This window comes from Mus musculus, chromosome 2 (assembly GCF_000001635.26).
Source record: "Mus musculus strain C57BL/6J chromosome 2, GRCm38.p6 C57BL/6J".
NCBI classification, from domain to species: domain Eukaryota; kingdom Metazoa; phylum Chordata; class Mammalia; order Rodentia; family Muridae; genus Mus; species Mus musculus.
In genome coordinates this window covers 130179659-130203508 of record NC_000068.7, presented here as the reverse complement: position 1 = coordinate 130203508, position 23850 = coordinate 130179659, and the positions used below count along the sequence as shown (strand labels likewise).

Genomic DNA, 23850 nt, shown 5'->3' with positions numbered 1-23850 from the left:
GAGTACAATGCCTCATGAGGCCAGAAAAGAGCACTGGATCCCTGGAGCTGGAGTTAGAAGCACTTGTGAACTGCTCATCATAGGGAACTTGGGTCCTCTGGAAGAACAAGCAATATGTGCTCTTAACCACTAAGCCATCTCTCCAGCCTGTGATGAAACACCATGTCTCTTTGGTTATAAGATTGTTAGAATCATGCACTCCAGGAATTAGAATTTCCAAGGAATCCCATGCCGAGAGAAGAAAGCCAAACCCTGGGGCCAGCCAGGGGAGAAGCAGGAAGAGAATTCACACAGGTCCAACAGCCTGTCAGACCACTTTGCAGGAGAGATTGGACCTGAACCGATGATAGGTCATACCTTGTCCAGGACCACCTCATTATCCATACCTCCTGCCCTTTATTTAAACCTAAACTTAATGTCGGGGCCTCAAGATAGACTTGGAGTGTGGCTACTGGATGTCTTCCAAAGTCACACCTAACAAATCTCCTTTCTCTTTCTCTTATCTCTTATTGAATATGTCAGGGTCCAGGCTCTGGCCCTAACTAATTCTGTTAATGGTATGAACAGAGAACACATTCGGGAACCCAGAAGGAAGAGCAAGTGTTTGCCATCATCCTCATTCTCACACGTGCTTCCAAAGCCTCCCTTGTCCATCATCACAAGGGATTCCTCAAATGCCCCAGAAGAGAGTAAATCATAGACGATCGCTAAAGAGTGTCAGAGAAGCCAGCAAAATTGTTAGCCACCAAATGGAAGGAAACCTGGTCTGTTAATTTCATAAGTTGCCTGTCTACTATTATATACACAACTGCTGCCTATATATGAGTGGAGCAAAGGGCTCCAAATGAATTATCCAAACAACCCACAGCCTCAGAGCTGGTAAACCTCTTGAAGCTCTAGACTGTCATATTTCTAGGAAAGAGAAGGATGCATGCACACAAAGGAAAGAGGGTGCGTGGTCCCTGTGTGACTTCCAAATGGCTTCATTATTTTTATTCACTATTCATTATGTTTAGTTGGTCTCTTCCGGAGTGATAGTAAGTTACCAGCTGAAAGTCAAGAGTCTTGAGATCGTATCTCCACTCTGTGCTTGGGCCACCTTCCACACCCAGAGCCTCCCTTGCAATAGGAACTGCTATGAAAAACCAGCGTATTGGGGCCGTTCTGCCTGTGATGGTCTGGGAAAGTAGGAGCAAGAGTGGTAACTACTTCTCTCCCAAAGTGCAAACCAACCCTGGCAGAGACAGGGAGAGACAGGAAGAGACAGGAAGAGGGTAGCAAGCAGAGGGAGACCCAATCAGAGCTATAGCACACCTGGGTTTTCTCAGCTGCTTGCCTGCCTCCTTCCTCAGAGCCTCCCTCTCCTTCTTTGGAGATGCTCTCTGCTCCTTAAGGGAAGTTCTCCGGTCCTTCTTCCTCCCCTGTAGAGACCTCTCCACCTTTCGTGGTTTCTGTCCCTGCAACCCCTTGTGATAGCTTCCATGTTCCATCTGTTTCTTCCGGGAAGACCCTGGTCTTGGGCTACCCTTAGCAGGATCCTTCCGGCTAGATTGGGCTCGGTGCCCGTCTTGGGGACATGCAGCTCTGGAGGTTTGTTTCCTTGTGGGTCTCCTTGCTGACTTGTCACCTGCAAGAGCAGAATAAGGACCGTGGTGGCTCCATAAGACTCAGCCCAAGAAAGCATCACTCCCTTGTGGGGGTTGGGCAACAAAAAGCTAACATGCTTCCCAGAGCCTGCTAGCTCTGTTGAGCTCAGAACACAATGCCCTCAAATACAGCACCTTAGCATACTGAGTGTTTCATGTTGAAGAAAATTGAGAAACCACAGATGCTTACTCTCTGACCTTTCCTCATATCCTGGGAGACCTACCCTGATATAGGGTTGTCCAGTTCTACAATATTAGGAAGAGAGAAGACAAGAAGAAGCTGGACAGACAGATTTTCCCATGTTTGGACAACATTAGCTTATGCTCTATTGTTCTCCCACGTAATTGTTCATAAAAGTGCAACTCTCCCTAGAGTCTTAGGTCATTTCTGAAGCTCTTATGAGCATCCCTCTTCTGTGTTCCTTCATGACAGTCTTTTTCATTTTGTACATCTTGCCACATGGATTAAATAAGTCCCAGATGCTGAATAAAGTTTAAGAGAATTGCTTCTATGAAGGCCTTTGTTCTTTGATCTCAAGAAACTATGGAAGCGAGAGAGAGAGAGAGAGAGAGAGAGAGAGAGAGAGAGAGAGCTTGAAAAGCCCAGCATGAGGCAAGCAGGGGGTGGGAAAGGGCCCAATCTTTAGTTCCCATAATGGGCTGGGCCCTCCGCCACCAGTCACTAGTGAAGAACACGCTGTACAGCTGGGTCTTATGGAGGCAGTTTCTCAGTTGAGGTTCCCTCCTTTCAGATGACTCTAGCGTGTGTCGGCTGACATAAAACCAGCCAGGACAGCCAGCAAAATGTTCTGGGCATGTTTCAAAATGTTCTTGCTTCTCCCTGATAGAATCACACAGCCTTCACTGTGTGATGAAATGCTCTTGGTGGGAAAGCACAGGAAAGCATCGAGGTAAAGGGAAATGAGGCACGTGGCAAGGACAGAGTCCACTCTTCCTCTTGGGTCAAGCTTTCTATTATGTGTTGGTTGAAGTCAAGAAACTGCAACACAACTGATAAATTTAAAATTACCTACAGAGATAATGATCAGTTTCCAAAAGACTTCTCAAAGATTTTGAAATATAAGTAAAATGTGCGTTATTTAGGGTCAGAATGTATGTAACTTTAAGTTTAACCATATTACACCTCTCTTTCATCTTCAGACCCAAACAATATACAATATAAAACTACCTTACAATTTCATTTACAGAAGGGGATTTATGTGAGGAAATGAGGAAGCTAGCTTATGTTTTGTTCTTGCTGGTTTTCTTGCTGCTGTGATAAATACTGTGATCAAAAGCAACTTGTAGAAGAAAAGATTCATTTGGTTTCCACTTCCAGGTCACAGTCCATCACTGAGAGAAGTCAGGGGAGCCTCTCAAGGCAGGAATTGAAGCAGAAGCTATGGAGGAATGCTTACTGGTTTGCTCTCTGCCAGGCTCCTAGCGGACTTTTAAAATATAGCCTAAGACCATCTATCTGAGGGATAGCTCCCTACAGGGAGCTGACCTTTCTATGTTGATTAATAATCAAGACAGTTCAGTCCCCACCCCCACCCCAGACATTGCCACAGGCCAATTTTATTGGAGAAATCCTTCAATTTAGGTTCCCACCTCCCAGGTAATTTTAGATTCTGTAGATTCTAGCTCAGTGGTTATCAATCTTCCTACTGTTGTGACCTGACCATTATACCCAGGAAAACTCCTACTCACAGTGTAAGGAAAAAGAAAAATGTGCCATGATAATATCAAATTTAAGCAATTTCTACCAATCTAGCTCTACAGAAGGCATTAGAAGAGAAGCTTCAATCTGAAGAGATTAACTACATCCAAGGACACAAGGAATAATTAAGAGTAGTAAATTTAAGAGAGGGGAAATGTCCACACCTCAAGAACAATAGATACAGCTCATTAATAACTTTCAGCATTAATGGTTTCCATTCCCCAACAAAATGACACAGACTAACAGATTGGATTAGAAAGCAGAATCCACCTTTCTGCTGCATCCAAGTAATGCATCTCCCTATCAGGAAGAAAAATAAACTGACGACACTTGCAGGTAAGTGGAAGAAGCTAGAAATAAAAATCATCCTGAAGGAGGTAACCTAGACCCCAAAAGACAAATACTGTATTTTTCTCTTATGTGTGGATGCTAACATTTACGCTTTCAGCACATGTGCTACAGTCTGAATAACTACAGCGGTTAGGACCAGCGGGGAGGAGATGATCTCCCAAGGAAGGGGAAATAGAGTAGAGTGTTATGGAGAGAGAAAGAGAAAACTAGGAGGATTAAATAGGGAGAGGAATGGGAAAGGAGGGAACATGGGGAGGGACGATTAAACTAAAGGCCTTTAGGCAAACCATATAGAAACCTACTACTGAAGACGCTTCCTAAAGTGTATGCACTATGAAAGGAATATAAGTTGAATCACCAAATAATAGGGAGATGATGCCACAACTAGATCTCTCATGCCACCAAGTAAAACCTCTAATGTCAAGAATGGGCTGCATCTTGTTGGGTCACTGGCCAAAGGGAACGCCCCAAACACTACAGGCTACTGGCTGCTTTCTGCAACCTGGTGGTAAGGCCCTGTTGCTGAAGACGCTCACTCATGTCCAACACAGAGATGTAGAGCTGCTGCCAAACTGGAAACTTCAGCCCTACTAGAGTTAATAGTCCTGTAAAGTGCTCTGCACTGTTAGAGGTGAAAGGCAGTCATCAGTATCTCCTAGCTACAAACCCTACAGCAGCAGCCTTCCTGCAAGATGGGTCAGTGCAATAGTGGCACAAATGTCATAGGAGTAACCGGCCACTTTTAAACAATGGATTTAAGGACCACTCCATGAGACAGCACACATACCCAACACTACTAAAGTGGCCTTTAACCTGAAGCTAGATAGGTCATGAGCCTGGGGAAAAAAAACAAATGCTATTATTTTGCCAAAGGAACATAGCAACAAATGATTTCTAGTGGCATATTGCTACACCCATAGATTAGTTCCAACTTAACCCACACCAGAGAAGCTTCTTGCAGTAGATGGGAGTCAACTCAGAGACCAACACCTGAACACAGCAGAGAGCGAGAGATTTTGGAGTACTCAGTTCTAAATGGGATGTCTCCATTAAACCCTTCTTCTCAAGACTCAGGGGTCTACGAGGAAGAGGAGGAAGGAAGATTGTAAGAGGTAGAGTGGATGGACGACTCCAGGGAAACATTGTCTTCTGGATACAACAGGACTGATGCATTTGGTCACAGAGACCATTGCAGCATACACAAGATCTGCAAGGATTCAAGCCAGATTGGATCCCAGCACTGAGAGGAAACGTAGACGTGAGATCTTACTCCTAACTAAGACACTATTTGTGATTGATACTTGCTAGGAAAGGGAAAATCAGGTTTTTCCAATCAAGTGTCAACAAATAGATAGATCTACTACACTCCAGGGCAGACCCTGAGTCCAAGAATAGTTGGCCAACACAAAATGATGAGCTCCGTGTGTGTGTGTGTGTGTGTGTGTGTGTGTGTGTGTGTGTGTGTACTTGTTTTAATTTGCTTTGTTTTGGCATATATGGTCTTATTGAACTTTTACTTGTTAGTTTTGATATTTTTTTTATTTTTAGTTTTTGAGAGAGAGATCTAGAAAGAAAGAAAGAAAGAAAGAACATCAAGTTGAGTGAGTAGGGTGGTGGGAGGAATCTGAGAGGAGTATGGGGGGGGGTAGGAAAACATGGTCAAAATATATTGTATGAAAAAATTCAAATTAAAAAAGATTAAAGGGGACTGGAGAGATGGCTTAGCGGTTAAGAGCACTGACCGCTCTTCCAAAGGTCCTGAGTTCAATTCCCAGCAACCACATGGTGGCTCACAACCATCTGTAATGAGATCTGATGCCCTCTTCTGTTGTGTCTGAAGACAGCTACAGTGTATTCATATAAATAAAATAAGATCTTTTTTTAAAAAATTAAAGGATATTATGCAATTGGCTTATAACACATAAATAAATGATTATATAAATTAAGTATTTCAAAATATTTCTAAGGAGCTGGGCATGGTGACACATGGCTGTAATCTCATCACTTGGGATGCAGTTGCAATTCCAAGGAGACCAGGAAGTGGAGGTAGCAGGCAGGACCTTAGCATTTATTAGTACAATCTTCAGGGTTAGATATGTATAACTGACACAAGAAATTGAAGTCATGGCAATTTGTAGCTTTCAGCTTCTCCTCGGGCTGGGTAGCTTCTTCACAGAAATGCTGTAGTCACCTTCCAGGGGGAGCTGTGGGAGATTAGAGGGTGCGTTGGGAGGGATGGAGGCGCTTGGGTATGGGTCCTAGCTGTACCACTTTCTAGGTGTTGCCTTGTCCCTGGGATAATGAATGTTCATAGCTTACCAAGGCAAAGCTCAACGAGTCTCTAGTTCTGGGAGTGTCCCAGAGGTTGAAGCAGAGGCTAAGCAGCAAGCCATCTCTGCTCAGCGTGATGCCTCTTCCCCAGTAAAACAGACTGCTTCCTAGAAAGGACTCATGCTTGTCATTGAGCAAGGGAAGAGGGAGAAGGAGATGGGGATGGAGAAAGAGGAAGGAAAATGTGGGATGAGTAGCTGGAGTTTTAGGGCTAACATGAGCCTGGCACACTACCCAGGAGTGCATCATTTCTTCACACCGTATCACCCTCTCCACCCTATCCTCCATGCACAAGAGCAACTCTGATGTCTTTCTCTCTCTACCATGCAACCAAGGACAGAAAGAAAGCAAATTGCCCTCTGAAAGTCTCCTGGCAGCAGCCCCATCTCACTATGGTAGCCTGCAGATGGGAACTTGGTGCCAGTTACTTTACTCAAGACGCTGTCAGTCCAACATTTCCCTGATCCCTTGGAAAAGTCATAAGTTCAGAACTCTCCCATCTCCCCACCCTCACCCCCACCCCCACCCCCACCCCCACCCTGCAACAGAAAGACAGCCACAGTAGGTGAGAATTGTTAAGGAGAGACAGCTGCCAACAGTGGCTTTCAGTATCATGCAGATAGGTGGCCAACTCTAGCAAGTTCACTAATGCATGGCTCTCTGCACAGGTGATTTTCAGTTCCTCTAGGAGCCCTGCAAAGAGGTGACAACCACCCTCATCCCATCGGTGGGTCGGGTCGGAAGAGGCTAGCTACCCTGCTCAAGTTGCAGGATCTGAACTCAAATGCAGGGCCTTCCCATGCCTCTTGAGACTGCCTCTCCGATACCCACTGTGCCCAGAGGCCTGTTGAGTAGCACCCATGAGGATGAAGATGAAGACTCACCTTCCTCGTCCAAGCTCTTTAACTGGGGGCTCATGGTTACCAGAGTTTCAAGGCCCTCACACTGGCTCACGTCTTCATATACTGCCCAGCCTGGGGTGACTTCCTGCTGTCATGGTCACTGGCCTCTTCCTGGAACCTGACGGCAACTAGGGGCCTCTGAGGTTGAAGGTAGAGGTAGGTTTTGTTGGGGAGAGAGATGGGGAGAAAGCAATGAGTTTGCAGCACGTCAATCTATCCAGACACTCCTCCGCTCGGGTTTCCCTGCCAAGGACAGTGTGGCCTCACATTTCAGACATCACTTATACATGAGGGCCCTAGAGGGGTAGGAACTGTGGACTCATCTCCTGATAATGATACCACAGGCATGCCAGCCAGGGAAGGTGTGAGCTATGTCGCAGGGCTCTTTCCCAGTGTCTTGAGTCCCTGATTGGACTCAAAGGTATAAGTTATCTGGGCTTTGGTTTAAAATGAAGATTTTTAAAGACAGGCAATGGAATCTTCTTTTTTTCCCTCTCCCTCTCTCTCCATCATGCAGCGTCACACCAATGGCCTTATGCTTGCTAGGCAAGCGCTCCTGGGTCTTGGAATCTACACTTTGGACCTGAGTCAACAAGGATGACTGTCCCTACTGAAGTCACCTGCTTCTTCATTCAGTAGCTTTCTCTAATGCTGCTTGCCTTTGTGGGAGGTTTGTTTGGATGCTTTGAGAACCACTGTTATCATGTAAAAGCAAGGCTGCAGGACCAGAATGGTACCAAGGTTCTTGTTGTTATCAGTTGATACTGCAGTTCAGAGCATTCCCCCTAGAGGGATTCCAAGTCCTTTTATCCCTTAAAAGGGAATCGATCAGACACAGAGTTGCAGCAAAAGATCCACTTCCAAGGAGGAATCTGTCTGGGACAGGGAGGTTCCGAAGTTCAACAATCCTGCAGAGAGTTTTTTTCCCCCCTGTTATCTTAGGAGCATTAATCCAGCAGCAAGGAGAGACATAGGCCTATAAAAGCCCCACTTAATTAATTTCAATTTGATGGGTACATGATGTCTATTTACCAAAAGAACAGCGTAGCTTCCCAACTAGGGCCTATAGCCTTTCCAACCATGGGATTTGACCAGATTTACAGTATCAGAGAGGAATCCCTTCATAGGATTGGCTTCAAATCCAATCAGAAAGTGGTTGCTTACCTCTGGAACAAACTTGGCCACTATTTTTTTTTTTTTTTTTGGTTTTTGGAGACAGGGTTTCTCTGTGTAGCCCTGGCTGTCCTGGAACTCACTTTGTAGACCAGGCTGGCCTTGAACTCAGAAATTCGCCTTCCTCTGCCTCCCGAGTGCTCGGATTAAAGGCGTGTGCCACCACGCCCGGCAAACTTGGCCACTCTTGCACTATATTATGCCTGAGTAGTCAGTTGTATTGATGCGTCATGATGGCTAGCTAATGGGGAGGACGCTCCCAGGCCAGTTTCAGTTTTATTTCTTTATATTCTGTGACCAAGATGTGTGCTGTCTTCAGCAATGCAGTCTTACTATCGCATTCTCGTAGGCAACTGTCGTGTCTGCTCTCAACCAGCAAGAACGACACGACCACCAGTTCTAACAGCAGTTTAGTCAGCAAGCTTCAATCTTCATCTCTCTCGCTTCATCTTTTTCTCCCTCGATCACCGGATCTCTCACTCTTATATACTCTCAGCCCCCAACCACTCACAGCAAGCCACGTCACCTCACCAGGCACGCAGCTTCAGCCAATCAGGGCGGTAGGGGCATGTCTCTACCAAATATGGACTTGTTTTTACCGCCAGCATCATGGTGCACCTGCGCAGCTCTCACGATGGTCATGGCTTATTTTCAGGTGTATGAGGAAGTCAGGTGCAAATCATAAGACTTAGCTGCAGTCCCTGGCGCCATCTTGGGACTGCTGCCACACCTGCTCCTCACATCTCTCCCTTTTTTTCTTTTTTGGCAGAGAGAATGTCTGTCTTAGATTGCCCCCTGCAGCAATGCCCCTTACCCGTCCTTGGGAGACAAACAGCATTGGTTTGATCCCTGTCTTAGGTTGGCGACACGCCCAGGGAGTCTTATCCGTCATTGACTACTTCTCTAGCATGCCAAGCCAGCCACACTTGAGGACATTGTCCTGTCTGCATGCGGCAGGTGCACCAGAAGGCCAGGACGCTGATTAATCTATGGCCTGATTTTGATTGCTGCAAGCAAGCCTCTTGGGTGAAGGTAGAGATCTGATCCCCAGTGTGCAAGCATAGGGGCCCTACACAAAACCATCCCTTGGGCTCATCACCCAGAGAGGTCTTGGCCAGCTCCGTGTTGTTTTTCCTGGGGAAAGGGAACTAGGACACTGAATCTTCATGCAATCAGACGTGCCTTCCACAGGATGCCAACAGCTAGCTATCCTCTGTGCAGTGCTTAGCCTTGCAACCCACGGCATAATGCAGCATTATTTCTTTAGAGCGGCAAGCCAAATCTGAGGATATTGTCCCGCCTCCACTGCGGCAAAGGCCTGCGCCACCATGGCAGAAGTGCGGGCCTGCACACGCTGCACCCGACACATACACCAAACACACAACACACACACTATTACAAGCATACATCCCAGGGCTCCCATCAGTCCTGAGGCAAGGGATCAGTGCAACTACCATTCACCCCACATAACAACCATACATATAAGGGGGCACTGCCCAAGGTGGAAGGGAATCAGGAACACTCCTACAAAAAGGAAGGGGGGAGGCCCATCTAAGTTGGGAGGGTATAGTGCCATTGCCCTTGGATATACTGGCAGGCCACACCCCTCGAATCCAGGTAGCATTAGCTTTAGTAGATACAGCTGAACACAATCACTCATCTGTGAAATATTTTGAATCATCTGAAAACACAACAATCCCTTTAGCTGAAGCAGCATAGAAAAAAGGCAATTGTAGCGAAGCATTAGATGTAAAGAATTGAAGAAACACTTGAATGCGTCAATGGCATGGTTTCGGGAACACAGAGCTCTTCAGTTCTCACTAGCGGGAGGATTCCCAGCCACAGGAACATCCACATCCTCATAGCTCTGCTTGTTTTGAATCGCTCTGGTCAGCTGTTCTGGGACCCACAGCGGTTGTCGATGATCTCGATGATCCCGAGGAAACACAAACAGACCCTATCTCCCAAACCAAACAATTGATTCACACATCTTTTTCCTTTCCCCCTCCCCCCTCCCCCCTCCCCCCCCCCTTATCCCCTTCCTGGAGGCAGGAAATGAAGAAGAGGGCATAGAGGACTACCACGTACTAGCTTGCTCAGCCATCTTTCTTATGCCACCCAGGGCCACCTACCTAGGTGGCACCACGCTCAGTGAGTTGCACCCACACACATTGACCGTGAACCAAGAAAATGCTCTGCAGACTTGCCTACAGGCAATCTGTTGGTGGTGGTGGGGTTGTTTTGTTTTGCTTTTCTCTTCAATTGCAATTCCTGTTCCCAGAGAACTCAAGCTTCTGTGACATGTTGTCATGGAACCAACCAGGACAGGACAATACTTGCTGAGCCATCTATATAGCTCTCGGTTCCTGCTTTCAATCTAATTTGCTAGTCCGTGTGTTTGTTTGGAAAACTAAGACCATTAAGATTTACTATTGAAAAACATGTAGTAATTCCTGCATTTTAAAAAGATTTATTTTTAGGCCAGAAATGATGGTGCACATCTTTACTTCCAGCACTAGGGAGGCAGAGGCAGGGGAACCTCTATGAGTTCAAGGCCAGCCTGCTCTACAAAGTGAGTCCAGGACATCCAGGGCTATTATACAGAGAAACCCTATCTTGAAAAACCAGAAGCAAAACAGAGATTTATTTTTGTTATTAAGTGTGATGTGTGTGTGTGTTTAGAGTGCAGTGTCCACAGAGACCAGATCTGGAGCTAAAGTTAGTTAGAGGTGGTTGGGAGTCACCGCATGTGAGTATTGGGAACTGAACTCTGTTCCTCTGCGAGAGCAGCATCCACTCTTAATCACGGACCATCTCATCTCCTGTATCACTTCTCGAGGACCCTTCTCCATCAGAGTCTAACCCAGGCCCTGGATCTGATTGGCTCTGGTTCTGGCTCTAGCTTCTAATCTGGATCTGGCTTTGGTTTGACATCTGGAAGTGTTTCTGGAACCTGAGTCTGGGGAGTTCATAGGCCCTGGTGGTGAACCTGTGATTATTGTTTCGCTACAAGGACAAAGCATGACACTACATACATCAGTGCAGCTCTCAGGCCTCGTCAGAGAAGCTTCTTTGTGCAGTAGATGACAGTTACTACAGAGATACAAACAACTCAAAGTGCAGAAAATGGGTGTTTACAGAGGGCTCAGCCATAAATAGCACATCTATATCACATTCCCTCCCCCTAAGGATCATGAAACATAGTGAAGGAGAGGGGAGAAAGAAAAATTAAAGGAGCCAGGAGTCAGCGAGGCAAAATAGTGTCTCCTGAACATGTCAGGACCACTGCAGTCATGAACCCGCAGCATCTGTGGTTGCCTCCTCACAACCTGCATAAGATCAGGCCAATTAGCATTCCAGCAGGGACGAGAGAGGGCGTCATTAGCCCTTCCCTAGCTGAGGAGATATTGACAGTTGGCAGCTGCTAGGGGAAGGAAAGTCAGTTTTCTTTAAGGGTGTAGCCCTTAGTAGGTTGGCAATGCTTCAGTGGGTGACCCCATTCTCAAGTACATATGGGCAGCCACATCAACTTAAAAACATCAGAGATTAAATTAATCGTGGAGAAATCGAAGGTGGGGGGAGAGTGAAGAGTAAATGCCATCAAAATGCATTATGCACATATGCAATTCTCAAAGGATCAGTAAAAATAGTTATTTTTTTAAAGGCTTGCCAGCTATAATTCTTCCAAAGTGCACCAAGATAGTACAGACATAACATTTTTTCATGGTTACACAATCACAATCTTTAACACCTTGTTTCTCAGTGTCTCTCACAGATATTCCCCAACATATTTCTGGCTTCTTTGTCAATACTGACAGATGTCCAAGTAGTTCAATAGAACCCCCAGATTCTCTCAAAAGAGCTTTCAGAGCACTGAGACCTGTCACACAAAGAGTGGTCACACAGATGGCTCAGAAGAACCCTGAACTCAAAAAAGTCCCAAAAGACACAAAATGGCGATTTGCCAAATGGCTCAATAGACTCCAAGCAACTCAAAAGACACCAAAACTGACAAAGAAAGAAAGAAAGAAAGAAAGAAAGAAAGAAAGAAGAGGATGGACCATCCTGAGGTGCCCTGCCTTAGCAAGGGTCAAACGCCAGGGTCTATAGAGCTCAGCCACTCATTTTCCTGCATCACTGAATAGAGAGGGAGGCAGCTGATGTTGGTTGAAGGGAGAGAAAAAGCTGCTGAAGTGAAATGATGCTGCAGGTCAGCTTCATCTTCTCTCTCCATCTGGTCCACTCGGGGCTGACTTGCTTTAAGCAATCCAGAATGCAGATGTCTTTCTTCGTGACTTGACAATCCAAAACTGTTGTGTGTGTTTAGGGAGGGATGTATGAACATGTGGTTAAAATGTGTGTGGTGTATAAACAATTGTGTGCACCTGTGCATGGTACCCTGTTTTTCTCTTTCTTCCTGTCTCCTCTTTTGAGACAGGGTCTCTCACTGATTATGTTTTGTTGTTGTTGTTTGTTTGTTTGTTTTGTTTTTTTTCAAGACAGGGTTTCTCTGTATAGCCCTGGCTGTCCTGGAACTCACTTTGTAGACCAGGCTGGCCTCGAACTCAGAAATCCACCTGCCTCTGCTTCCCAAGTGCTGGGATTAAAGGTGTGTGCCACCACTGCCCGGTTCTCTCACTGATTCTGGACTAGGCTCACAGCCAGTAAGTGATCCTCCTACCTCTTTGTCCACAGTGTCATGTTTGACTTTTATGTGGGTGTGGAGGATTTGAACTCAGATCCTCTGCTCACATAGCCAATGCTCTTATCTAGAAAGAAATCTCTCTATATATTCCAAAATTATTGTTGGGAATTTTAGGGTCAAAGTTCAGGCTCTGTAGCCTGGGCTGTGCTGGAGATCTTGCCCTGGTGATGTGGACACAGAAGAGCTGGCAGGCTGACCATCTCAGCTACCACCCAGGCCCAGATCCATGGCTTTGAACTGACCCAACATCTACCCATCTATTTTTTTCTTCTGCTTGGGTTGGGAGGTTGCAAGTACAGAGGGCAGATATGAAGAGATTTTGAGGCACATGATGTGAAATTCACAAAGAATCAATACAAAATTAAAAAAAAAAAAGCTCAGGTTCTGGCAGTCCCAATAAACTAAGTGTAAATGTACCTTTTATTCATGTAACTGTTGTCTTAGAAGCTTACTGCTGAATAAGCTCACCCTTTCTAGTTCTTTCTGAACTCTAGCTGTTACATACAACTCAGCTGTCTGGCTCAAAACTCCTTTCTAAGCTGACTGACTCAAACTGGCTTCTCTCAGCTACTCACTGAATTGCTGTTCTTGGAAAAACTGCCTCTGGCTGCATGAATGGAACTGCTCTGCACTGAGCTGCCCTCCTTTCCTGACTCACTTGGTGCTGTTCTTTAAAGTCATCTCTCTTTCCTGTGTTGTTTTAGTGAGAGTTGGGCATATCCTATCTCCGACTCATTCTGTCAAATCTTTCTCTGATTTGTCACTTTGTCTGCCCCTCAATTAGACATCACTTTCAAACATGGCTGCTTTCTTCTACAAATTAACCTTACCTTCATTGTTAGAGATTTAAAGGTGTGTACTAAGGGTGTGTTTGCATTCCAGCCAGATGATACTGTAACCAGAGTATGTCTGCATTCCAGCTAGATCACAGAGACCCAGAAGGTTTTTGGATGTTCCTGGATTAAACTTTCTCTATAGCTAAGCATGGTTCCTCAATGCTCAATCTGCCAATCAAAGTGATAAATAATACTGAAAGACAGAGAAAGACTTATTCAGTGTGGTCACCCTGGGAAGAGGAACAAAGAAAGGTTATCTAGTGAATTCCCAAGTCTATCTTTGGGGTACTAACATAATGTTTAGGCATAAATAGAGGGCCAGAGCTATATCCTCTAAGGTGGTCTGAGGAGCAGTCAGAACTGTGTGAATCCCTTGGAGTAGATGAGGTAAGGTTCTCCTCGGGCTGGCACTGAGCCTCAGCTTGTCCTTTCTTAAAGCACGAGATGCCCAGGGAAAATTTAATAGTCTGGAGTCCATCGTTTCAATAGTCTGGTAATACAAGTGTCTCCCTTTAAAATATCTCTTTCTGTGGCCAGAATAGTTACATCTCATCAAGCTCTGCCTCTGATTTTAGGTGATTTCAGCATGAATAGGTGTGAAACTTCTTGAGTTCATACATTTACAACTCAGGAGGAAGATCATCCAATGAGAAGAGCAAAGCAAAGGTGAGTGCCACAGAGACTCAGCTTCCATCCTTTCAGAAACCTTCTGGTTTGTTTCTAACACAAAGCCTTCACTAATGAATATTTGGTTCACACTGATTGCAAACTCAACTTACTAGAAATAGGCATTGCCTTGGTAAGTCATACTGGAGGGGTGCCTCCTAGAGTGTATCATCAGAAAAGGGAACACCATTACTGCTGGAGCTGAAGGTACTCAGCAGTACTATACTAATTTTCTTTCATTATGTGATCAGAGGAAGCCAAAGGTACAAGAAGAGCAACGGACATAACAGTACAACACCAACTGAATGTTTCAGGGTGTCACTAAACTCTTTATCAACGGACACTTCTTGCATTAAGTTGTCAATTTATCCCTCCAATTAAAAGTTTATATATATAATTAGCTATGGGTGTCTGCTTACTAAACATCCAGTGCCACGCACAGAACCTTGTAAACCAGTACAGTGGAGGGATCCAGTTGCACGCAGGTGACACTTTCACTGGACAACATGATCCGATAGATCTGGTGCTATCGTGAGATTCCTGCTCTGCGTCTGCCAACCACAGCAGAGAGCTCGTGACTCAGTATTTTGTGGTGCGTTGGAGGAAGAGGCCAGAGAGATCTGGATGAATGCAGCATGTTCTCACGTATTTTGAGGTGTGAAGTATGAGCAGGTTCTGAGGTTTGTTGGCGTAGCGCTGGTCTCTCAGCCTTTCTTGATTAGCACTGAAGGTGGGGCACAAGAATCCTGGTGGAGACTCCTGGGGTGGTCGCTGCTGTTTCGAACTCTTAGAATGTTAAACCCACTCCAGAATCTAACTCTGGGAAGAATCCAGACTTCCCAAACCAGGAGACAAATGTTACCTGATAAAAGCTAAGCAACTAGGAGGTACAGCTCACAAAATTCACAATGAAACTTGTGGCCAGGTGCCAACCATGGATCTTGTTGGTCTTTTGTTTATTTTTACTTTTTGTGTATAGGTGTTTGTCTGCATGTAATGCTGTACACCTTAGAGATCAGAAAGCACCAGATACCCCAGGACTAGAGTTACAGACAGTTGTTAGCTGCCATATGGGTGCTGGGAATTGAACCTGAGTCCTTGGGATAAGCAGCTAACGCTCCAAACTGCTGGAATATCGCTCCAGCCCCAGGGTCATGTGTTTTTGTTTTTTGTCATTTTGGTTCTTTTGTCTGCTCATTCCTTCCCTCACTGTTCTAGGAGACAGGGAGAGAAAAAGCCCACGATTCAGAGACTATGCTATTTCTGCCCACACAGGGGACAGAGACAATCCGTAACTGGAATTCCCTCAGGGCAAATGTGTTCTGTAATATTGTACCCTACCGAGGAGTCACTGGAATCAGACAGGGGTCTTATTAGTCTCCACCATAAGTGGACCATAAACAAGATACTGAAGATTTTTCGGTCTCTTCTTCAGCTGTCATATGGATGCCATTCTGTTATGACTTCTAGGGTCTTTCTGGGATTGAGATGCTGTGGCCATAACTGGGATATCCCCATCCCCATTATGATTTTGTATTATCTTCTCCCAAAGGTTCATGCGTTGTGAGTTTGGTCCCTGACATAACAGCACTGTTGTGAAGTGGTTAAGAGGTAAGGCTTTATGGAAGAGACTGTAAGTTCATGGGTGTGTCTGAAGGGTCATTATCAGCTGCTATAGGAGGGGCGGGTTATTATAAAGTGAGACCATGCCCCATGTTTGACCCCTTCTCAATATGATGTTTATTAGCATGTGATGTTATGTTATTATGCACCAAACATGGCTGCCAAAACTAATTGTTCACCGAAGTAAAGAGCCTACCCAACATTAAATGGGCTAAGAACATTCCAAATTGAAGTCAGAAGATACATGCTTTATGAAAGTCCTGATCACTGTCTCTTTGTTCACAGCTCCAGCTTTTACCGTGTGTCTAGCTTCCATTCAGTGGATGCACAGGCAAACTTCTTGTCCTGTTTCTCTCTATCCCATTTGGCTTTAGGAGAGGAATGGCTTCTAAAATTTTATCCCACAGAGTAGCACTAGACCAAGCTGTGTTTATTATCACCAATAACCAATAATTTGGCAATAACCTGGTGCAGCTATGTAGCAGAGACCATGGCAGAAGTCCTAAACAGAGAGAATTCAACAGCTTTAAGTTTCTTAGTCACTTCTGTTACAGGACAGACCCTCTGCTGGAGTGCCATTTGGCCTTCTGAAATCTCCTTACCCTCTCTGTTTCTGTAGCACTCTCTTCATTAGGAGACATACTCACCTGGCTGGCATGCTGGGATGGTGGGGCATCCACACACAGTGCTGGACTAGGTAAAGGAAGATGACTTTCTGGGGAACAGGTCAGCTTCAAAAGACAGATGTATCTGAGTAAAAAGACACCAAGTAGGCCACAGGGCAAGCGCATCTGGGTTTTTGTCCAGAAATAGAGACTGGGGTTCTGTCTTGAGATATGTGAAGACCTCTGTCTAGGAATCTAGAGTCTTAGAGTCTCTTTGAAAATATAGGCTCCATTGGGACATGTTGGAATTCCAGGGAGCTTGTAAAATTATATCATAGAGTTCAGAAAAGGAAGAGACTCTTAATTACTCACAAGGATGTGGAGATGTGTGTAGGTGGCTTCTACCTGGGTGTCACCCCAAGATTTTCAAAAGGCTCAAAGAAATAGGTGCTTTAAGCTTCTGGTCGTGGAAGGTCTTAACTCTGAACAGATGAATCTACAGTGATAAGCCTTGGAATGTGATAGAAATAGTACGCCTTCCCAGAGAGAAATCATTCTGCACATCTAGAGATTAATGAAGAAAAGCTCTTTAATGGCATTTGTCCTGCTTGGGCTATAATGCTCAAAAAAGAGTCAGCCTTAAAAGGAAGATTTACTGACTTATATAAACTCCGGGCTTGTGCATTCCACTTATGCTGTCATCCTTCAATCTCTTGTTCAGTCCCAGGCCCCAGGCTACACTTTGAACAATTTAAACAGAGTCAGGAGACTGCTAGTAAGTATGGCCACTTTGGCAGATGGGAGATTTTATACAGCAAAGACACTGCCAGCATTATTTCTTAAGTATACCAGTGTTGTTCTTTTCAAATAATTGTTACCTGGGGTTATCCATCTTGCCCATCTGACAGGATTATAGTTTTCTTAGGAGATCTGGGCCTTTATGACAGGCCAGGATTTGACACTGACCGTGACCCTGCACTGCCCCCTGAGCTGGAGGCATGTTCTTTGGGGATGGACTTAAAGGCTAGTGAATTCTGGTGAGCAAAAGTTTGCATCCTAGCACTGTAAATGTCACTTATCTCTAATGGGTCTGGTTAGCATACTACTTACCTCTGGGGTAGTTGGGAGCCAGTGCTCCCTTAGCTAAATTCCAACGTGTGACTGTCTCCTAAGGAAATCTATTAGCACACTCTGTAACGTTAATTCTATGCTTGAGTTTCTTCTACATCAGTAGCTTGACTATAGTTGCAAACAGACTACAAGGACTAAATAATTCCTCAGTGGGTGGCCTGGTAAAAAACAGTTCAGGGTTTTCCATGTGGAGGGAACATCAACTTGTTTTCTGGACTCCATAATCATTTCCCTGGGATGGCTGCGAAGCCTTAATATAAGCCTGGTGAGCCTCCTGAGGGATATGTTGATAATGAATGAGGGTAAAACTGAGGACTATGGCAATCTAGAGTGGAAGCCAAGCGCCTGTGGAGCATGCTTAGCCAGGTGTAATGGGTAATAAAGAGAACCAATTCTCTAGATGGCTGACCAGGTATGAGTTACATTGGAGAATAGGCAGAATCTGTGTCATGATAAGCCTTACTCTTGCCTCCAGCTGGGAAGCCCTAGTGAGGGTGCTTTATTCAGCGCTTTGGATTGATGTGAAATACCTCAGGTGGTCCAGATCCATGGTCTCCGTGTCTGGCCACCTATTACCATCTGCGAACCAGGTAGCTTCATATAGGAAAAGTGGTGACTCTTATAAACATGATGTAGGTAGTGTAATCAACTCTACTTGAGAATTCTACAGAGAGACCTCCAGGTTATGATCTGGCAGTAAGATGACAGAAAGACACCCCAGGGTATATCGATCTGGCAGTAAGGAGGGGGAGAGGAAGGGCGAGGGGAGAGGGGAGGGAGACCTCAGAACAGTGAGGAGAATTCCTTCAAGTTTAGCTCTGGAGTTCCTAGGAGAAGAGTGGTGTTTCCAATTCTGCTGACTCCAGTAGGAGGCCCTTGAGTCTAAAGGACCTGGTGAAACATTTCAGCTGTCACACCAACCAAGACAGCCACTGTCTGAGTCGAGGCAGAGGAGACGTCCCATGCCACCAGGTCTGAAAAGTTGGAGAAAAACAACTGGGCTCTGAAATTTGGACTAAAGCTCCCAGTGTCAGTCCCTGCGTGTATGCAGTAGAGTTCTCCGTTTCTCTGTGGCCTGGGTTTCCGCAGCCATCTGTTCCTGTGCTCTTGAAAGAGAATTCCAAAGGGACACAGCAGTAGAGCAGTCAGGAGCTTAGAGAAAACAGTGTGAGAAACATTTGTATCTATCAGAGGTAGCTAGCCAGTATTCCAGAAACCTCCGAGCTCTGTGGTCTCCCCGTTTGCTAACCCCTAAGCATTCTGGAGACTTTCTATAATGCCTTTTCCCTTTGCTCCCGTTACCAATCAGGCCAGATTGTAAGACAGTGGTCTCACCAATGGTGTCTCATCACAGCAACAGAGAAGTAACTAAGATGGTCCTGAGAGTCATGGTGACAGGAGTGGCTATTAGCAATCAGCCAGGAATGGAGGTAGCCCATGCTTTAAGGTGACATTTACTGAGTGCTGTAGAGTCTGCAGGGGTTCTGGACCAATCTGACTGGGTAGGGCACTTGGGGGTAAGAGCCTCTGGCGTCTCAGAGACTTAAGTGGACCCGAGATTCAGACATGATAGTTCTCAGTAGGAGGGGCATGGGACAACTAGGTGGGATTGGAATGGAGTGAGACAGTATCCAGCATGTGGGGTGTGACCCCAGCTGGCCGAGGCACACCACGAATACCAGTGAGAGGAACTAGGGGTTGGAAGGCCAAACTGGGGGAGGCTACAGCTGAGATGAATCACCAGTCTTAAAGGATTGCTCATTCACAGAGACAGAAGATGTAGGAGCTTGTTCAAGTTCAGGGCCTCACCAGTCCTCAAGAACATGGGGGCCTCTTTTCTCATTGGGTTCCCCATAGTTCAGAAACAGGGTATTTGTCCTAGTTTAAACTTGACCTGAGCCTGAGTTCCTTGGATGGAGGCTGGCCTTCCCTCACAAAGGAGAGAGGGGACACCCTACTTTCAGTCCTCGCCTACTTTGCAGATAAGACAGGAGCCCAGGGGAGGACTATATCCCTGTGGCCGTGGGAATTCTCTCATGCAATGTGTAAGTGAGCCACAGATGAAGAGCAGGGAAGGAGCCTTTTATCTGAGGCTAGGCTATTTTCTTTAAACTGAATTATCTTGGCATTTCTAATATTTTTCATCAGTACCAGCCAGGCAAAACAAAAGAAAACATAACCCAGCCCTCCCTACCATCTTGACAGTTTTCCCTTCTTTAAAACCATGGTGCACACACACACACACACACACACACCCTCACATATATGTGTGTGTGTAATTTGTCTTGACAAAATAATCTTTTTACCTCATATATGATGCACTTTACATCTAAGAATAGTCTGTGGTCATTTCTACTATCTCCAGTTTTTTAAAAATTTCAATTAATTTAGTGTTTGTGGGTGTTTTGCCTGTATCTCTGTGCACCACGTGTACACTTGGTGCCAGAGGCCAAAAAAAGAGTGTCAGATCCCTTGACACTAGAGCTCTCTTCTTTCAATGTGTGGGTTCTGGCGATGGGGACTTAACTTAGTGCCTTAGTTAGGGTCTCACTGCAGTGAAGAGACACCATGACCAAAGCAACTCTTATTAAAGGCATGTGCCACCACTGCCTGGCTTCATTGTATGAATGTTATTACCACTTAAAGGACTTTTGTCATTTTAATAGCCTAGGGTAAAAGTAGAAGGCTGGACCTTAAGTCTGATAAATGACTGTGAGCAGAGGCATACTTGACTTCTGATGTGTGTGTGTCAAGCTGTGAAAAGAGTCTGAGAATAAATTTACTTTGCAACATTGGAGATGTAGCTGGATAAACTAGTAAAATGATAAAAACATGGAGATTGGACTTTACTACTGAATCTACTGGCAAAGAAACTAGAGAGGGTGAAAAACGTGGAAGAGAGGCGGCAGAGCCTGGGAGAGGTGCCTTGCAAATTAAAGTTGTAGTGGGACGAGCTACAGTGGACTGGGATGCATTCGGGAAGTCAGAAGCATCGTCCTCATGGTTGTCTGAACAAAGTTTTATAGCTGGACTACATGGTATCTGTAGTATTATCTAAGCCCTGGCCTGTGGGCCTCTCCTCAATGACATGACCAAGGTGAATATCACCACTCCCCATATCCCTAGCTGGCCTTACTGTTCCCATCACTGGATCCTTGTATTATATACTTATTCCTTTGGTTTTGTTTTGTTTTTCCTGTTCAGTAAAACACAGGATTCTTGAGAACAGAAACTCTTTTGCCCAATAACAATACACAGTATTAGTAGTAAATAGATTGTGTGTGTGTGTGTGTGTGTGTGTGTGTGTGTGTGTGTGTGACAAGGTTTTGTGCAGCCCAGCCTGGCCAAGACTTTGCTATGTAGCTGAAACTGGCTTTGACTCCTGATCCTTCTGTCTCCATCGATCAAGTGTTGGGATAGATATGTACATGCACGGGCCACGTGGCTGGCTCTAAATACGTATTTATAAGTGCCTCAATGAATTATGCATCTGCTGGTGACAGGGTAACCTGGGGACAAACAGACAGCTTTGTCAGATGTACCTACCTATATTTTCATTCTGATTCTGACACCTTGGGCATGCTAATTTATCTTGCTGGGCCTTCGTGTCCCTGTCTGTAGGTTCACAGAAATGGGACAACGGAGATATCAAGTAGAAATGGTGTGAAGAGGGCAGAGTTCTGAGGAGGTACCGTGCCCTTGCTATGGTTGAGAAGCAACAAAGAGACCTGTGCAACTGGAGACTGGTGAATGAGCAGGATGCTGAAGGAGATGAGGTTAAAGAGAGGACAGGCTGGATTTTCCCATGAGTCCTGGGAAGTCAGTGGGAGGTAGAAGGCAGGCTATGCAATCACCTGAGAGAATCCCAGGATAATTTAGAAGGACCCCTCTGGCTGCCCTGAGAACAAGAGTAAAGCCAGGAGAACAGTTACAGACTCATTTGGTAATCCAAGTGAGAGAGGCTGGTGGCTAAGACTAGCAGTCACAGCAGTGGAACCAATAACAAGGTAGGGTGACAGTGGGGGATGGACAGTTTCCTGACAGGTAGATTATAAACTGAAGAAAAGAACTGACTATGCTTCATGTCCTCATTACTTTGTTCTGTTCTGTTGTTTGTTTGTTTGTTTGTTTTGAGACAGGAGCCTGAGGAGCCCAGCCTGGTTTCCAACTCCTTGTGTACCCATCTCACTGTCTGAGTGCTAGGATGGTAGGCATAGCTTACCAGGCCCAGTTTATACAGTGCTGGGGATCGAACCCAGGGCTTTGCGTGTTCTACACAATCTACCCAATGTACCAAAGTCTTAGCACCATTCCTTGTTTTCGTAACTTGACAAAACTTCTGAGATGGGAAGGGAGGAGTAATAAGGCCAAGAATTCAGTTTTCAACATGTTAAATTTAGCCTATCTGCTGGGCAGCTATTAAGCAAGTGATTTTATATAAAAGACCAAAAGTTAGAAAAAAAACAAAAACAAAAAACCAAGGTCAGAGGAATAAATTAGAAAGTTCTAGGCATATAGGCAAGGATTAAAGAGTAATGGAGCCAAATGAGATTAATTCATTAATTCATTAAACAAACACTTACTAAGCCCTTTATGCTAAGCAGTATTCTAAATAATAAACAGTTTACAAAGAAAAATCCATAATGTATCGGAGCTTACATGCTAGTGGGGCAATAAAATAACTTAAAAATATATACAGTACTCTCTTATCCAAGTTTCAGGTACCTTTGGTCTATCAGTTTGAAAATACTAAATGAAAATTCCAGAAATAAGCAACTAATGTTCTGTGTCATGCACTGTTTTGAGTAGCAGGAAGAATGCTATGTCTTGGCCTTAACCAGAGATCAGCCCTTGGGGAAGGTGTCCATGCAGGTGTCCACGCTGTGTGTGCTACCCACTCAGTACTCATAGGATCTCACTGCACTGGCGGGCCTACACTGCAGCACTGGTGTTCAGGTAGTTCCTGTTATCTTTTTGTTTTCGTTTCGTTTTGTTTTTGTTTTTCAAGATAGGTTTTCTCTGTGTAGCTCTGGCTGTCCTGGAACTAGCTCTGTAGAGCAGGCTGGCCTCGAACTCACAGTGATCAGCCTGTCTCTGCCTCCTGAGTGCTGGTGTTAAAGGCCACCACTGCCTGACTAAATCCCGTTTTTGTTTTTGTTGTTTTGTTTTTTCAATAATTTTCTTTTATTCACTTTATATCTGGATCATAGCCCTTGCTCCCTCTTCTATTCCCAAATCCCGCCCTTACAAATCCCCCCCCCCGCCCCCACCATTGCCTCCATCCCATACCACTGTTGGTCCCAAGGGGGATTCCAATCTCATTCAGATGGGAAACTAAATAGTCATTGGAGGTGGATGGACAGAGGGAACTGGGTAGGGGAGGAAGGGGTGAGGAAGGGAATGGGTGGGGGTGGGGGTGTGATGTGGTGGGGAGGAGTTGGGGTTTTTCTCTGGTGGCTAGCTGGAGCCTGGGGCTGGGGAGGATACCTATGGAGGTGACTCTAGCTGAGATTCCTACCAGAGGGGGATATAGAGACTGAAGTAGCCACCTCCTGTAGCCAGGCCGGACTCCGAGAGGCGGGAAGGGGACATCAATCCAAACTTCGACCCAAAATTTGTCTTGCTTAAATCCCGGTTTTTAAAGTCAATTCAAGGGTGCCAAAATACACTTGCGTTAAGTGAAAAGGATATGCATATCGTAAGCGTGCTTATGTAGAAAAAAAATTAGCATATTGTGACTTGGGGAGTTACTCCGAGTCTGGGAAGGCATGCCCTTCCAATAATAAGGGGACTACGGTTTAGTATGTCAGATAGCAATCAATATTTGAAAACAAGCAAAAAGGAAGCGCGAAGAGCCTGAGAAAGTTGCATTTTTTTTTTTTTTTCCTAGAAAGAATGGTCAGGAAAGTCCTCACCAGGACTGTCATTTCTGTTTAAATCCTGGAGGTAAGGGCATGAGGGTGTGCATATACCTGCGAGTCTAGCGCTCCTGGTGAGACAAAAGCAAATGCAAAGAGGGAAGAACATAGAGAGAAGCTAGAGAAGTGGCTTCCTAGAGTGAGTTCACAAGAGCGCTGGGTGAGAACTGGATGGGAGTGGGGTCTGGGACATCGGCGTGTAAACCAAGCACTCCAGCGGAGACTTTAGCTGGGGAGGTGTCT

At 45.3% G+C, this 23850-nt stretch overlaps 1 protein-coding gene across 2 annotated transcripts in view; it reads right to left on the bottom strand.

Annotated features, from left to right (window-relative positions):
• Tmc2 (transmembrane channel-like gene family 2) overlaps positions 1-8315 on the bottom strand; it is a 69996-nt gene extending 61681 nt beyond the window's left edge. Inside the window, exons 1-3 of one of the 2 annotated variants that reach the window (NM_138655.1) lie at positions 8115-8315; positions 6933-7086; positions 1315-1627 (exon numbers count right to left, since the gene is read on the bottom strand). In NM_138655.1, coding sequence (NP_619596.1) covers positions 1315-1627; positions 6933-6966 — 347 coding nt within the window. In that variant the 5' untranslated portion in view covers positions 6967-7086; positions 8115-8315. Of the gene's footprint in view, positions 1-1314; positions 1628-1844; positions 1855-6932; positions 7087-8114 lie in introns of those variants that run through there. The other variant, XM_017316469.2, reaches the window with a different exon arrangement.
• Between the last annotated feature and the right edge of the window lie 15535 nt (positions 8316-23850).